The sequence below is a fragment of the Tupaia chinensis genome, unplaced genomic scaffold (genome assembly GCF_000334495.1).
Source record: "Tupaia chinensis unplaced genomic scaffold, TupChi_1.0 Scaffold000014_1, whole genome shotgun sequence".
NCBI classification, from domain to species: Eukaryota; Metazoa; Chordata; class Mammalia; order Scandentia; family Tupaiidae; genus Tupaia; species Tupaia belangeri.
The window spans coordinates 1517001-1534623 of record NW_006159444.1 but is presented as its reverse complement, the minus strand read 5'-3'; the positions used below and the strand labels follow the sequence as shown (position 1 = coordinate 1534623).

The following is a 17623-nucleotide window of genomic DNA, read 5'->3' as shown; positions in this document are numbered from 1 at the left end:
GATTAATCCAGGGCAAAGCATATTTAACTGACAAGATAGTATCACTAATTATATCCGTTAGTCAGTGGGTAGGTAGGCAGGTAGGAAGAAAGAACGATGGAACCTGCACAGGAGAGGAGTGTGCGTCTGGAGAAGATCAACCCTTCATGCCAGCTGTAGCCACTGTGAGGCTGTGTTCCTGTACAGTGACTTTCCTACTGTATCAGGCAGGGCGGGGAGGAGTGTGCGTCTGGAGCAGATCAACCCTTCATGCCAGTTGTAGCCACTGTGAGGCTGTGTTCCTGTGCAGTGACTTTCCTACTGTATCAGGCAGGGCGGGCCAGGTTATGCTGCGATGACAACAATCCCTCCAGTCTCCAAGCCTTGGCATAAATTGAGTTCATGTCTCACTCCGGCAGATGGTCACATGGGTCCTAGGGGTGACTGTGGCCTCGTCGTTCCCGGTCTTCAGGTCATCAGAGCAAGAACTGCGTGGAGCGTTGCTAGCTGCTGTGGTGGAACGAACACCTTTAGGGCTTCCACTCGGAAGTGATGCTTTTCACATCTGCTCACATTTATTGGCAAAGCCAGTTGTCTGGCTCTGCCTGACTTTGAGGGAGGGAGGTATGGGGCGATCCTAGCACATGCTCTAGGGCAGGCCTGGGAATATTAGGCAGACATCCCCATGACTCACGCAGAGTTTATCACAGAGTATACTCAGGACACGGAGACTCTAGTTCTAGATCCTTCTTAATTTTTAACTGGTGCTACTCTCTGAGGGTGACCTGGCCTTGTGAAAATTAATTTCTACAGAGCTTTAGTGGTTCTTACTCTACAACGAAGAAAAATGGCTTGTGAAGAATAACAAGGCATGAATTAGTTCTTTATCCCAGAATGTGAAGAATTATGATCATTTTCCTTTAGCTCCTGAGGACTCCAGTGACACCTCTCTCCCAACTCCCTAGCTTTATTGGGGTATAATTCAGAAAAAGAAGTTATATATTTGAAGTGTGTAAATTGATACTTTGATACACATATATGTTGCCAAATGGTTACCACAGTCAAGCTAGTGAACATATCCATCACCTTGCATAGTTACCTTCGTGTGTGTGCACGCGTGTGTGTGCTGAGAAGGCATAAGATCTACTCCTTTAGCAAATTCCAAGTGTACAATACTGTCGTTAACTGCTGACCTTAGAGTTTCAGACCTTACCATAATCATAACTGAAGCTTTGTACCCTTCGGCTGTCATCTCATTTGCTCACCTCCTAACCCTGAGCAGTCACCATTCTGCTTGCTTCCTTGAGCTCCACTATTTTAGAGCCCACACGTAAGTGAGGTTATGCAGTATTTGTTCTTATGGGATATCTGAGTGACATCTGAATCCCTCTGTTTGCCCTGGTCATCAAGTTACCTAAGCCATTATTTATAATTATCTAATTGGGTGGAAATGGAGATCGTGTGTTTTGTGTATATATATATAGCAGGACCTTAGTCTCACATCCATAACTAAGTGACAATGTTTAGAAATTCTAGCTGTGTTTTAAAATTCTAGCTGACCCTATTTGAAAATATTTTATTTTTAGAAAGTGTTTTTTTTTTTTTTTTTAGCTGAACCTATTTGAAAATATTTTATTTTTAGAAAATGTTTTTTTTTTTTTTTTTTCTTAACCTGAATATTAGTCACTGGCCATTAGGAGTCTAGCAGGAAGCATTAGTGATTCATTAGGAACTCGTGAAGTTCAGGTTTATGTGTAAGAATCATTTACAGGACCAGTCCCAGGCTAGCTGCTAAAGGAGCTGGGCCCCATGTGGCCAACTGAATGGTTCCAATTCCGGCCCTGGCAGCTTGAAAAACATGGCAAGCACATGTGCCCCAAATCCTGACAAAATGGAGGACTTGATGAGAAGGGATTGTGGTGTTAACCACACCCCATTTCCTCTCTCTCTGTCTCGCTCACAGAGGGGAAGGGGTCGTGATGTCATCACAACCCATTCTCTTTCTCTCTGGTGAGCACACGTGCCCTCTAGAAAAAAAATCTGTACATCTGTATATTATATATTAAATACACACACACATATATTATATATTTATTTGCAAAATGATAAAATGTGACTTTTCTATTTTTCACAAAGGGAAAGTCTTGCTTTGCTGTTGTTGAACAGTTAAAAGCATTGCATCTCAGAGTCTATGAAAACAAGGTCAGGAGTGTTATGGGTTGTCTTTTCTTGTTACATATGCCTTTCTCTGGCAATTTTACTTGCTTTGACTCACTCCATTATGGCTCTTGCAGGTATCAGAGGGAACCCCGGTGTTTTGCGGCTCCCAGCCAGACAGTCATATTTGTAGCTGATTTTCTGTTGAAACTAGCAAATGAGAAGTACTTCTGTACTTCCTAGAAGTTTTTGAAGAGCCAATAAAGTGACTTTTTTTTTTTTTTTTTTTTTTTTTTTAGGAGGGAATTTTACTATAGGGAGCATGCACTTGCTGGAGAGACAGAGGCAAACGGAGAGACAGAAAGTGAGAAATCACCCCCCGAGGGGGATGGCCACATTGTAATCCCTTCTCCTCCGTTTTCCTCTCAGAATTTTGGGCATGCATGTACATGTACCCAGTGTGTGTTTTAAGCTGCCAGGTCCAGGACTCGAACCACAGTCGACTACATGGGAGTCCAGCAACATAACCGCTAGGCCATCTGCTGGTCACCAAAGTGACAATTAAAAATACATCCTGAAGTGTTTGGGAAGTGTCCTACTGACTCACGGCAGTTGGTTTATTTGCTCTAATCTACATCTGCATCAGTGTATAAATAAACACGACCATGGGATATTGTGTAAACACAATGGAGAATCACATTTTCCTTAGTATTAACTGTGTCTGGGGCCAGGTCATTTAGAGCTCCTGGATGTCTGGAAGGGCTCTTCAGCTACATGATGATTTTCCTACAAAAGAGAGCAAATCATTGCTCCTTGATTTCCAGAAGAAATTTCTGAGAGAAAAACCTCTGCGTACAGTAGGATATTGAAAATAAGGCCTATAGTCATGAGTCCTTGAGCCAGCTTTCCTTCATTTTTATTCAGTGCATGAGGAAATTTAATTGAAGGCCCTCGGCTGAGTCCTGAGTGTCCTCAGCGTCTCTCTGCAGGCACCTTCATCTAAGCTATAAATCTGGAATGTTAGTGCCTTTAAGTCAGAAGTTAAACTCACTTTCTGGTGAAAATTTAGTTACTGCTATTTACCCATGAGTAGCCTGCATGAGTTCCTTTTCTTGAATGACTAGCCTTGCAAGCAAGACATTAGAAGAAACGATTTTATGTTTTCAGCTCTGTGCTGGCCAAGTCAGTGTTTGTCAGTGCATCCAGCCTTAGCAGGGGCCAGCAGTTACCAAGTAAGTGCGAATTTGATGTAGAGCTGCCTGCACTGGAATAAATTAGTTAAGAATTATGCCTTTGGCATTTCCAGTGCCTAGGATAAAATAGGTAAATAAAAGGATGTGATTGAATGTATTCTTACTATAGAGAGGTATTAATTACAAGCAAAAGCAACAGTTATTAACCAATTTTTTTTGTGGACAAGGAATCTTAGGTATGTGATTTTTACTGTGTGAATTGAGAAGATAAGAGGTAAGAGAACCCAAATTCTAGAAGTCTAAACCTGGGCAGTTGAGACTGTGTTTACCATGGGGAAGGGAGGGAAGTATATGGGGTTTTGCATAAAAACACCAGTTTCTGTTTGACCTCTGTGCCCTGCCCCCCCAGAATAAAACCCCCAAAACAAAAACAAAACCTAGTGATTTTCTAAATTAGCTTTCAAATAATCCAGGAGGAAAATAGACACCCAGAGCATGATTTTTTTCCTAGGACACACTCATTCACATTTAGCAAAGAAAAATTGAAATATTATCCTAGAAATTTTCACACATGTATTTTAAATATACTGCTTTATTTCTTGTTGCTAAGCACAGGTTAGATTTAGGAGAGCCAGTAGTATTTTATCTACCTCTTCGAGTATTGACTCCACTGGATATAAGTTGGGTTCGGTAAACACTACAGGGGACTTCCAAAATTTGTGGAAAAACTTGAGTTTATTTTGATAGAAAAGTTTTTTTTTTAAGTCTATGTGTAGTTTTTTTGTATTATCCATTACCCATGCACTTTTTGAAGACCCCTGTATTTCTCAGCACCAGACCAGATCTCCAAGAAGTTCTCAAGGGTGTGCTATATCAGGAAAATTAAATACAGACACACGGAAAGAAGAGTTCAAAAACTAAGAAAGCGGCCAGCTTAATCGTAGGGACAAATCTGAAGTTGAATATTTTATCCCAGAATTTAATAGGAAAAATGGAACCAGAACAGAAGATAAAGTACATGAGACTGATAGTTTCATGCACCTACCTTTTGAACAGAATCCTAACCTGTTTCCTGGCTTTAAGAAAAGTACCTTAGCATTTCTATAATTCAAGTTAAAACTGGTTTTCTTAATAGTACAATATGAACTTACCATGGAAAGTAGTTAGATTATTTAAGAAATTGTGTGATCAATACAATGTGGGTGGAAAAGACAATTGTAGACAGTGGGAGAAGAGGGTGGGAAAGGACAGAGGGTCAGAAAGAGGGGTAGAAAAATTTGGATAATAATATGCATGACTAAGTCACTATGCAGTATATTCTAGATGGGAAATCACATTTTGTATGCTGTGATGATGCTTAGGGATAATTAAGATCTTTAATAATTCAATAAAAAATAGGGGGAAAACAGTATAGAAAGTAAACATAGATACCAGAGACAGTGTGGGAAGATAGTGGGAGATGGCTGAGGGTAAGAGATAAGGAATCAAGGATGGGGGGGAGAAAACATACAAAAAACAAGAAATGGAAAATTATTTATTGACAATAACATGTATGTTGATGTGCTTGATTGAGACAATATACAGTGTACTCTGGATGGAAAAGCTCATTTTGTATGCTGTAATGATGTACAGTGAATGAACATAAACAAATAAATTAAAAAAAAAGACCCCTGTATTTCTAAAATTCTTACTGGTTTGGATATGTAATTAAAAATGTCTTTCCACTATGAGACTCTTTCTCTGCAGCTCTGTTAAAAGCAACCACTGCATGGGTGCTGTGTTGAGGAAAGGATCCTTGGGAAACCAATAACCTTTGATGGAACCTCTTGACAGGTGATCATTTGTGTCACTCACAGGAGCCAAGGTCCAAGGAGGGCAGTGACTACTTTGACAGCCGCTCTGAGGGACTGAATGCCGCCGATGTGCAGGTGCCCTCGCAGGCCACTGCCTTCCTGTGGTCAGGGGGCGCAGCTCAGCCCTTGTCTCAGAGAAACGAATCAACCCATGCAATCGGCAGTGATCCCCTCCAACAGAACATTTACGAGAATTTCATGCGAGAGTTGGAAATGAGCAGGGCCAACACGGAGAACATAGAGACATCTACAGACACCGCTGAGTCCAGCAGCGAGTCACTCAGCTCCCTGGAACAACTGGATCTGCTCTTTGAGAAGGAACAGGGTGTGGTCCGGAAAGCCGGGTGGCTCTTCTTCAAACCCCTGGTCACTTTGCAGAAGGAAAGGAAGCTCGAGCTGGTGGCTCGGAGGAAGTGGAAACAGTACTGGGTAACACTTAAAGGAATGTACGTCATTTTTTTTACTCTTTCCTTAATGCCACCAAGTCCAGATGGGTACAGTTGAGAAGACTCGGTATAGAATCTCACGGCGTGCCTCATTGCAGACACTTGGCCAAACCTGTGTGATACTGTTAGTTTACTATTTGTTTATGACTCAGCCTAAAGTCAATAATGGAATATATTATTATTCCATTATAATTATTTTGTAGGTATTCTTGTACCATTCTTTAATACTTTTTCTGCATTGGGAAAAAAAGAAAGTGGGGACAATAACCAAAGGCAGCTTAGTTATTTGGAATGTAGTCCCTTTCACATCCTGCACAGATCCAGAACTTCAAAGATGTACCTTTCCTACAAAGAGTATCATCTGAATTGTTTGTGCTACTCCACCTTTATGAACTGAAAAGTCTTCATTATCATCCCCAAGTGTGGGTCTTTTTTAAACATAAAGGAAATAAAAATAAGCATTTGTTTTAGGATGATCAAAGTTTCTCACAAGCATTGCCTTTACATTTTTTTAAAAAATTGCTAGATGTATAGATTCGAAGAACCCAAAATGTGTTGTGAGGAAGTGAGAAGCTCTAAATCAATATGGTGTTGATTTACATAGCTGTGAACAGGAAGAGCAGCCTTGCAGCTCCTGGTATTTCTGCACAGCCCTCCTGTGACTGTCAGAGGAACTGAATGTGTTGTTCCAAAGTCAGGCTTCATTATCAGGTGACACCCTTCCCTACTCCTGTGACTCACATCTGTATGTAGTATGTGTGAAATGCCTGGGGCCCTCCTAGCTTTCCTTTGCCTTGTATGCAGGAATTTGAGATCTTCTCCTCCAATCTTGGAGGAAAGGCACCACTTTTTCATTACCCAGAAGCCCATGTGGCACAGATGTCCTTGCAAAAGCATTTTATCTTTTCTTTTCTTTTTTAAATACTTTTTGCTATAGGGCACCCACACTTGCCAGAAGAGAGGGGGGAAGTGAGAAGTCACTTCCTAGGGGAATGGCCATGTTACAATTGCTGCAGTCCTTTCCCCTCTGCTCTCCTCAGGATTTGGGGTACACATGTACACAGGCTTGGTGTGTTTTACAAGCCGTTGGTTGGGTCTGGGACTTGAACCACTATGTGTAGTTGGCCAGGTGGGATCCAGCCGTGTTAACCATCACACCAGCTGGCTGGCCTTGCATTTCATCTTTAATAACACCCTTGCCTGGCAGACTTGGTCGGGGAGTGTTTATAAAGCCCAAGGACCTAACATCACACATGGACTGCAATCCTCTGAGGCTCAGGAAGGCAAAGAACTTACCTGGTTTTTGCATACTGGCAGGCACGCAGAAAGGCAGGTTTTTACACTGGATGACAGAAGAGATTCAAAATGTTAGAATTGTGGGTTGAACAGAGAAAGGCTGCTCTTCCTGTTCACAACTATATAAATCAACACTGAATTGATTTGGAGCTTCTCACTTCCTCGCAACACATTTTGGGTTCTTCGAATCTATACATCTAGCAATTTTTTAAAATTTTGAAGGGATAAGAAAGTTATGCTGTAAGATTTAAATGTCAAATAGCTATCCAAGGACAGGTTTGGAGATATGGCTACAAAATATTTTAAGTGAAAAAAATTTGTGGGTTTGAGTTACAGGTCACAGTGAGTTCCCATGGTGATGTTGCTAAAGTAAAAGTAAATGTGATTTAAGAGCGCAAAAGTGGGGCCAGCCAGTGTCATCATGATTAAGGCTGCTGGATCCCACATGGCAACTGTGCTGTTCGAGTCCCAGACCCAGTGGCTTGAAAAACGTGCTGGGTGCATGTATATCCATGCCCAAAATCTTGAGAGGAGAATGAAGGCAGCATGGCCATTCCCCTGAGCGGTGCTTTCTTTCTTTCTTTCCTTCTCTCTCTTTAGCAAATGAGGTACCCCATGAAAAAATTTTTAAAAACGGGGACTAGCAGATAGCATAATGGCTATGTTGCTGGATTCCCATGTAGTTGACCGTGGTTTGAGTCCCAGACCTGGTGGCTTAAACTTGCGCCAGGCGCGTGTGCATGCATACCCAAGATCCTGAGAGGAGAATGAAAGAGAAGGGATTGTGGCATGGCCATTCTCCCTGGGGGGTGATTTCTCACTTTCTGTCTCTCTGTCTTTCTCTGTCTTTCTGGTGAGCATGCGTACTCTATAGCAAAAACTTCTCCAAAAAAAAAAAAATTAAAAATAAAAAAGAGTGAGCGTGATTGGCAGCAACACCATTGAGATGCTGTGTGATCTCCAGTGACATCATTGGAGATATAATGTCTCTGGCAAAGGAGGTGACAGGTCCTTTGCCAAGGTCAAAGTCAACATTTCCTTCCTTGTGGGCGTGATACTATAGGAAGCTTATTAGGTAATGAGAACGCGATTCCTGAAAAGTTCCACCCAAAGTATCCTGAGAGAAGTGGGTGTCTGGCCTGGTTGGCTGTCTAAAGTTGCCTCCGACTCACTCATGATATTTACAATGGATGTACTTTACTCTGTAATGCGTTATGTAGTTTTTGGTTTATTTTATTAATTATTTTTTTTCTTAAAACTGATTCTTTGGAAAATTCTTCCCTGCCTGTTGATGTCTTTGAAAACCCTTAGAGCATACTCCTTGGTGGTGAGGGCTGAGGATGGAGTATATGTGATCGTGGTTCACTTTGAGAAGCAGAGCCTGGGTGCCTGTAGGGGCATTTGGAGCTGCCTGTATGGAGGTGGCCCGAGAGTGTAGGAATAGTTAGCTTAGGGGAAGTAGGAAGGGGTGAGTGTGAAGCAGTGTTGTTGGAGGGAGAGGCATGGAGCTCATTCTGGGTCTCCTGAGGTCTGCAGGACAGTCTGATTCCGAATTAGCACGACACAACAGCTGGAGCCTTGATAAGTGGGAGACTTGGCCTTCCTAATTTTCCTACTACTGACGGCATTCATGCAGAACCAGATTGCTGGATTCTTGGATGGATTCATATAATCACTGATTCTGTAGCCAGGCTGAATCATATCCCTGAAGGTAGACCAGGAACTTCTGGCCACCTACCTCAGGGGCAGGGAAGGGCCTGAGTCATCTTTGACCATTGTGAAGTCTGCAGTACTCTCTGGCCCTGCTTGGTTGGAGATTGCTTGCAAAACAGTTCAAGATCCACGGATAAAGGATCCTTTGTGAGTGTAAATGTTATCAAACACACATTCCTTCCTTTCCTTTGCAGTCAGGCAAGACATGCGATAAAGATGTTTTTTCCCCAGTGTAACCTTTTCCATGTGGCTTCTCCACCACTCTCCCCTGGGAATTCAGGAGACTGAGTTCTGCTTTCCTTCTCAGAATCCAAGCTGTAGTGTTGGGACTTCCCTATTTGGTTTACTCTTAGTTAAAAATACACATATGGGGGCCAGTAGGTGGTATGGCTAGGGCTCTGGACTCTCATATGGCTGACTGTGCTTCAAGTCCTAGACCTGGTGGCTTGCTTTCTCACTTTCACTCTCTCTCTCTGTCTTTTTCTGATAAGAGCATGTGCCCTATAAAAAATTTAAAAATAATAATAAAAAATAAAATTTAGTTAAAAACTTAAATAACACACATTTGTGTATACATGCATCCCCACACACATACTCTGTAGCAGAATTTAAAAATTATTGGGGCTGGGACCAGCAGTTAGCGTAATGGCTATGTCACTGGACTCCCACATAGTCGACTACGGTTCTAGTCCTGGACCTGGTGGCTTAAACTCACGCCAGGCACGTGTGTGTGCGTGCCCAAGATCCTGAGAGGAAAATGGAGGAGAAGGGATTGCGGCGTGGCCATCCCCCAAGGATTGATTTCTCGCTTTCTGTCTCTGTCTCTCTCTGTCTTTCTGGCGAGCGCATGCGCCCTATAAGCAAAAAACCTCTCCAAGAAAAGAAAAGGAAAAAAAAATTATTGGGGCTGGCAGGTGGTGTGGTGGTTAAGGGCACTGAACTCCCACATGACTGACCATGGTTCAAGTCCGGGACCTGGCAGTTCTGGTCGAATTAAAATAAACAAATAAAAAAATAAAGTTAAATAAAAAATAATTCTAGAAAAAGAATTTAAACATGATCATTGAAGTATCAGTGAAAGAAAATTGGGCCAGCAAGTGGTGTATTGGTTAAGGTGCTGGAGTCCCATACGGTTGACTGGTTCAAGTCCTGGAACCAGTGGCTTGAAACTCATGCCAGGTGTGTGAGTGCGTGGTCAAAAATCCCAGGAGGGGAATAGAGGAGAATGTCTTGAGACGTGGCCATTCTCCCTTGGGGGAGGGGGAATGTCTGTCTCTCTGGCACATGCACCCTATAGCAAAAGTCTCTCTCTCACCAAAAAAAAAAAAAAAAAGGAAAAAGTTTCCTGGAGAGATTCATCAGTAGCCCACCACCTGGTTACCTGCCTACTCTGACTGTATGGGTGTGCTAGGGCTTGTAGGATATAATAGATTTTTAACAAGGGTAATTCTGCTTTTCATCTGTCTCTTCCAATGAGCAGATTGTCATGCAGTTGACAGGGCACTTCCCGGGCTGAATAGTTGGCATGGTCATTAAAGATATCCCTCAAAGTGGACCACAGACTGCCCTGTATGCACTGTCAGGAGAGGAGCTATCAAATAATTCTAAGATCCAGTGGTTCCAAGGTGACAGATTCACAGCAGCAAAAAATGGAGGGATGGTGTGGGTTGAGGGTGTTAAAGAAAAGGCAGATCTGAGAGAAGACCAGGACTAACTGCTCCTAACTAGTGGTGCTAATTTTCCCTCTTTTAGTTTTGTACTTCCATGACTGTTCCATCATGCTTCCATTGTTTTCTCCCCAACAAGAAGAACGTCCACTGTTGACCCTCTAACCAATACAGGCTACCCCTATAGGGATGGAGCAGGCTGCTGGTCACTGTACAGAGTGAAGGCAGAAGACATCCCTGATGGGAGGGTAGCCTCTTTTCATCAGCCCCAGCGCCCTCTCAGAGACAGAGAATTCCTTTAAGTTAAACTTGGTGTAATAGAGTTAGGATTGATTTCCTGTTCTTTGAATTTGATAGCCGCAGAATTCTGCATTTCATTCTACATCCTGGCCTGGCTCTGCCATGACATGTTCTGTTTTGATTTCACACTCCTGAGTTAGAGCTATAGGCTGGTCGATGGAGTGTTAGGTTTGGCAGCGTCTTGGCATCTGCTCAACGCTTGCTTTCCTTTGCTGTAGCTGTAAGGATTCAGACTACAGCCGTCAGGTCTACAGTGTCAGGGAAACTGGGAAGCGAATGTTAACCTGTTAGAATCGGCATGTGGGTACAGTGGAGTTGCTTTGTGACTTGACCCAGATCCTCCGTCCTGGGTCCTGGCACATGCGCATACAGCAGGAACAGCAGACAGTTCCTTCTGAGGGGAGGATGAGGTTGTCTTCGATACATCTCTGGCTGGAGAAAGAGGCTCAGACCTACCAGAAACAGCTCTGGCCACAAACCTCTTGTTGCTTGTCCTTGTTCTTAATATTTGAGCTTTCCTGGCCTGTTAGTATGCACGAGTTTTTGTCTGTAGGGTGGAGAGGTTGCTCGGTGTTTCTTGAGACCACAAAGTACTGTGGAAGGAGAAGGTGCTGTTTCTGAAGGTTGAGCTTCAGGCATGGATCTTTCTCTCTGTCTTCTGTGCTGTGCAGGGGTCCATTACAACATAAGCTTATTTGTTCATATTAAGAAGTATTTTTAAGTGAAGAAATGAAAAACTAGCAAGAGTGAAATAGTTTTAATACATCTGAAGTTTTAGGAGTGAGGACACACGACTCAATAGGATAAAATGCCAATACGTGGATATTCGTTTACAGCGCGAGTGGGAACAGGCTGCTTTGTGAAAGGAATTTGTGTAAAAGTGTAAAAAGTATTTCACCACGTGCGTAGTAACCCTGTCGTTCATGTGCTTGCTGGGGCTTGGCACATGAGAAGTGTTTAGAAATGGTTATTAGATGACAGTTTTTGTTCATTATTACTTTAGGTTTTTGCTCTAGGGCGTGTATGTTCACCAGAGAGAAATAGAGAATGAGAGAGGGCAAGTGAGAAATCATCCCTGAGGGGATGGTCATGCCACAGTCTCTTCTACTCCATTCTCCTCTCGGGATTTTGGACATACACACATGCACCCAGTGTGGTTTTCAGGCTTCTAGGTCTGGGACTTGAACTGTGGTCAGCCCTATGGGTCCAGCTGCCTTAACTTCTATGCCACCTGCTGGCCCTCAAATGACAGTTTAAGAGACAGTAAACTTATATAAGAGAATTTACGTGTTAACATTTTGGAAATATCAGTTTACTTACAAATTATGTCAGTATTTACAAGACATTCCTACTTAATTATCAGAGCAGACCCTGAATGGCATGCTCTCTAGAATACTTTATTAACTTATTAGAGGAAAAATAAGTACTTAAAAGTATATTTAGCAGCATTATTAGAATAATTTTAAAATTCAGGCATATTTAGTTTAAATTTTCTCCCTTAGTCTAAGGTGGTAAGTTAGTAATAAGTCCTATCACTGTGAGATGAGTAAACATTACTAAAATAAAGTTATTTTATGCAGCATTTGGACAACAAAACGGTCAAGTTCCTAGGTAGACTGTTTCTTGTTATTACAGATTGGAAGGATAGTTAGTGAATATGAATCTTCTTTGGCCTCTCACCTGTGGGTCACCTCAGTAATGCAGTGTGTCTTACGAGAGCTCAGGGGCCAGCAGGCCTGACTTCCTCTCCCAGCCCCACTGCTACCCAGCTGCGACTGGTGCAGATGGTTCCAGCTCTCAGATCCTCTCTGCAGAGTGAGGCAAATCACCACACTCACCTCATAAAGAGGCTGGGGGACACACGAGCCAGTGTGTGTGGAGTGTTTAAAAGAGTTAAACAATAATACAAGGGAACTTCAGAGCATTTATAGAGAAATGGACATAAACAACTTCATTTTTGTGTAAAAAAGTCTAAAATTTATGTGGACCAGCAGATGGTGTAATGGTTACATTGCTGGACTCCCACGGAGTTCACTGTGGTTCAAGTCCCTGACTCAAGGCCCAAACTCACGCCAGGCATGAGTGTGTGCATGCCCAAAGTCCCAAGAGGAGAATGGAGGAGAAGGGATTGTTGAGAAATCACCCCCTTCTGGGATGTGTGATTTCTTGCTTTCTGTCTCTGGTGATTGCACGTGCCTTATAACAAAAATCTCTTTAAAAAAAAGTTTAAAATGTATGTTTTTTGTTTGTGTGTTTATTTTTTAGTAAGTGCATTTTCTGTAAATGCTTTGAAGCTCTTTCTACTACTTACTATTGGTGTTACCAGTGTCACATTTACACCAATGTCTCATTTTGAGTTTATGCCAACATGGCTCGGCACACCAGCTCTGCCATGTTTACCATGTTTGTGATAATGATTTTCTAAAGAACATATCACTTCCTCGTCTCTCCCTCCACCCTCAGGCCTGTGACAGGACTGGTGTTTTGCTTCTCTCTTCCACAGGATGCACCCTGCTGTTTTATGAGACCTACGGGAAGAACTGCACGGACCAGAAGAGTGCCCCTCGGTGTGCTCTGTTTGCAGAGGACAGCATCGTGCAGTCTGTCCCAGAGCACCCCAAGAAGGAGAATGTGTTCTGCCTCAGCAACTCCTTTGGGGATGTCTACCTTTTCCAGGTGCCGCTGGTATTTTCTAAACGGAGGGTTGAGATGACAGCCTGTGAGCTGTTAGGATGAGAAGGAGCAGAATTGAAACGCAAAACATAGAACCGAAATAGTGTAAATGCCTGCTTAGGTGTTGGATCTGGTCTTTAAGGGGAGGCCTTGGCCTCGGCTTACCACCTGGTGCAGGAGGACCATGCAACGCAGTCAGCATTCATTCAGCAGGCATTTCCCAGTTGCCCAGGAAGTGCAGACTGTGGTACATGTGATACTTATTCAAATAAAACATAAAAATAATAAAGCATGATTCCTGTTCTGGAGTAGCTCTTGATCAAGGAAGCCCAAGTCTTCCTGGAGCTGAGGCTTTTTTAATGAAACCTAGAGAATATGAACAGTAGAGCTTAAGCTGGTCCCAAGAATCCCAAAGAAGCAGCTTTTCTGGAAAACCTCATTGACACATGCTGTGAGGTCTCATTTCCTTGTGGAAGTGGTCTTAGGATGTTGAGGTGCAGGTTATCTATTGTTGGGTTTTAAGCAAGTTTCTAGCAAATGGGAAGTTGTAGGGCAAGGTGGTGCTGAGCTGTGGGTGTTGGGGTCAGCCTTAGACTTGAATCCTGGTGCTGTTGAGTGTGTTTGTCACCCTGGAGTACTACCAAACTTACCTGAGCTTTGGACCCTTCAACCAGTGGGGTTATAAAAGCTTACAGGATTGCTTTAGGGTAAATAATATAATATGTATTTTCTAAGTGCTAATGAAATTCTAACTATTATTATTAATTAACTCAAAAGAGGTGGGAATGACAGCCAGAAAGTGCAGTGTTTTTCTTAAAGACCTCCCAATCCCAACCAGTACTTCATGAACATGCAGTATTGGCTATAGATTATATCTAACTGGAAGTTTCCTAGGAAACCTCATGTGTACTGGCTGTGGGTTTGGATAAAGTTGGTCCCAGGTGTTCTCAGAAGCCCTGCAGAACAGCTGTCTTCTCTAAGTGGGCTTTAGACATCTGGAATGCTCTGCAGTGCTCACTGTAATAGGATTTCCCAGGATCAGCATCAGGGAGACTCACTGGGCTCCAGCCTAACTTCTGTTTAGAGTCGGGGGCTGGGATTTGATTGTCCTTCCTTTAACAGAGGTTGCTTACAACCTACTGTGATGCTTTAAAGCAAATTCATGGATCAATGTCAATCTGAATTACAGGGAAAGGATAGACTAAATCTACATGGACTTCTTAGGGGTCAGTGTAAAATGAATATTTTATTTTGCAACATAGACAAAATAATCTTAGTTTTAAGTTTTCCCAATTGGTCCTGTTCTATGATCCCAGAGGTCACTGAAGGGGTGACTTCATAAGCTCAAATGTGTGTGGTTATTTCTGAACACAAAATACTTCTCAGCCAGCTTACAATCATTCATATTTGCCCATTCTGCTTTGTTCAAACATTTCTTATTGTTTTTAAAATAAAATACTTTCCTTTCCTAAAAATGGTACGTGATCATTGGGTCTGAGGGTCCCGAAGAGAAGAAGAAGACCATTTCACACTCTCAGTATTCAAAGACAACTGCTTTAAAGTTACTGTGTATTCCTGCCATATTCTTTTACTGATACTTTTCATAATTGAGGCCATACTATTTTATATCCAGTTTCCAAAATTTAATACTTCAGTCCCAGTATTTTCCATTTAAGATCATGACAGTAGCAGCCTTTCAAAGCGTGGTGAAATGTACCACTAAGGACTAGCCCTGTGTTCTGGTTACTGCCTGGCTGTTCAGCTGTTTCAAGTATTTCTGCTCCATGCTTTAGGGCCCCATGGTCATTTCTGTTCCCTCCATGTTCTCTTAGACCCTCTAGACCTCGGTTGAGTGGTTCTGTGTGTCTTTGAAATTAACCAGAATTTATGAATGGCATGCACTCCTCTGGTTTTAATCTACCAAAGCCCAGCATGCCATTTAGAGAGAAAAAAATCATTTTAAACACCTTCTCCCTCCCCACCCCTCTGTGTTTAGGCCACAAGCCAAACAGATCTAGAGAACTGGGTCACAGCCATACACTCTGCCTGTGCCTCCCTTTTTGCAAAAAAGCATGGGAAGGAGGACACGGTGCGGCTGCTAAAGAACCAGACCAAGAACCTGCTTCAGAAGATTGACATGGACAGCAAGATGAAGAAGATGGCAGAGCTGCAGCTGTCCGTGGTGAGCGATCCAAAGAACAGGAAAGCCATTGAGAACCAGGTATGGGAATTTCCTTGCACCCCACACGTCACTCACAGTGACTGTACACGGGCTTACTCTGTGCTGTATTATGATCTGGGGAAAACTGTTTATGTGACTTCCCGTTAGTCTACTGGATGGCCACCCCTTTGTGACTTGGGTAATATGATATGTGTAATGACCTTTGGTGGCTATATTAGTAGATATATAGAAAGAAATATTTCAGGGCAAAACCATTTTCCCTGTTACCAGTGGTATCTCTCGCCTAGTTAATTCTCTCTCATATGTTGCCATTTTCTAAACAGCATCCATATAATAAAACCATGAGAAGATCAGACAGATAAGATTCTAATACAAAAGATGTTTCTGGAAAGAGCAGCTTGGTATGACATAGCTATTCCAGTGTCTGTGGATTTAAAATAACAGATAACAGACAAGCTGATCAGGAAAATGCTTTCTGTGTTCCAGTTCCATATTCACATAATAATTAATTTGTGACCTGAATAGTGCCATTGCTTTGGAGGCTAGAGCTGCATGGGAGGCCTGGGTTCAGTTTTCAGGCAGTCTGAACATGCCAGGCACAGTTACATGCATCTGTGACCCTAGCTTATTGGGAGGCTGGGGCAGACAGGCATTCTGACATTGTGAGAATGAGCAAAAAATTCCCCTCTCTCTCCCTTCACCTTGTTCTTCAGAAATGAAAGAAAATTAAATTGCTGGTTCCTATGCTATTTGTATTTTTAGAGGAGGCAAAGCAGCTTTTTGATTCTGATGTTCCTCTGCTCAGAGAACTTAGGCACTTAGATGGCGTTGGTGAAATGTCTAGTGTGTGTCTCTTGGATCAGGGTCCCTGGGAAGCAGACTGAGATGGAGATCTGCATGTGGAGAATTTCCCTAGGAACCCTCTCAGGACCAGTTCTATGTAGAGTGAGAGAGCAGGATAGGGGATCACGTTGAATTGTGATGTGGCTGGTCCATAGGAGGTTCTAGAGCCAGGATGGCCATTCAGAGTTCTGTGTCTAAGCAGGGGTCAGGCCTTTATACCCTCATGTCAAATGGTCAAGGCAGTGTCCTTCAGTGGAGGTCAGATCTCAGAGGGGTTCAACAGTGAGCTGTGAGCAGCTGGTACGCCAGGCAGCCATGGGAAGGATGCTGCCTACCTTAAGAGGAGAACCCTGTGATCACTACGGAATCTACTGCAGTCCCCTGCAAAGTCGGTGGTCACATGATTTGGGGAACTTGAATGAAGTATAGGATGAGGATAGGTTGCTGTGTTCTTAAATTTTTAAAATCTTTTTTACTAGGTAAGTTATTATATATAGGGTTCTTTAAAAAAATTCCATGGTTCCACAACAATTTGGGTGCACTATAATTTATTAGAGAGGAGTTTTACTTACAGTGTTTTACTTAAATTGCAAATGAAATAGCACATTATTCATTTATATCTATTTAACAAACAATTTCTTAAAAAAAGTTTCTTGTTTTAGAAAGAGACCGAGAGAGAGAAGGAGAGAGACAGACAGAAAGCCATCTTTGACTGTGTCTCACCATGCCCCAATTCCCCCTTCCAGCCTTCTAGCCAACCAGAATCACAGACATGCCCTGTGTGCCTGTCAACATAAGATTCAAACCTGGAACTTTCCCACACAGTGGAGCCCTACTGCTTGTATCACTGCAGCTGGGCAAAGAATTTTAAAAATCTGCATATATATGAAGAACTTCACATGTATAGAAAGAAATCCTAGCTGTAATAGAAAACTGGTCAAAGGCATACTTTAATGGCACACAAAAAATTTGGAATATATCAAGTAGCAATAGTAAAATGGTCACATGATTCCCAGTTTTTGTCCCCTTATTAAGAACTTCTAAATAATGTGGGCCTGGCAGGTGGTGTGATGGTTAAAGGTGCTGGTCTCCCACATGGCCAACCATGGTTCAAGTCCTGGACCTGGCAGCTTGCTTTCTCACTCCCCCCCGCCCACCCTCTGTCTCTCTCTGGTCAAATTAATAATAATAATAAAGTTAAATAAAATAATTCTTTAAGAAAAGAATTTCTAAATAGTGGAACAGCATAGGCAAATCTTCTGACTATATCTATTATCTACCTTTTTCTTTTCCTTTTCTTGTATACTATATTATCTTCTTC

At 42.4% G+C, this 17623-nt stretch overlaps 1 protein-coding gene across 4 annotated transcripts in view; it reads left to right on the top strand.

Moving 5' to 3' along the window:
- Window positions 1-17623, top strand: part of TIAM2 (TIAM Rac1 associated GEF 2) — a 181633-nt gene that overhangs the window by 45837 nt on the left and 118173 nt on the right. For all 4 annotated transcript variants that reach the window (XM_006139979.2, XM_027769783.1, XM_006139977.2 and 1 more), the window contains exons 4-6: window positions 5186-5624; window positions 13108-13280; window positions 15274-15498. In XM_006139979.2, the coding sequence (XP_006140041.1) occupies window positions 5186-5624; window positions 13108-13280; window positions 15274-15498 (837 nt within the window). The remainder of the gene's footprint in view (window positions 1-5185; window positions 5625-13107; window positions 13281-15273; window positions 15499-17623) is intronic.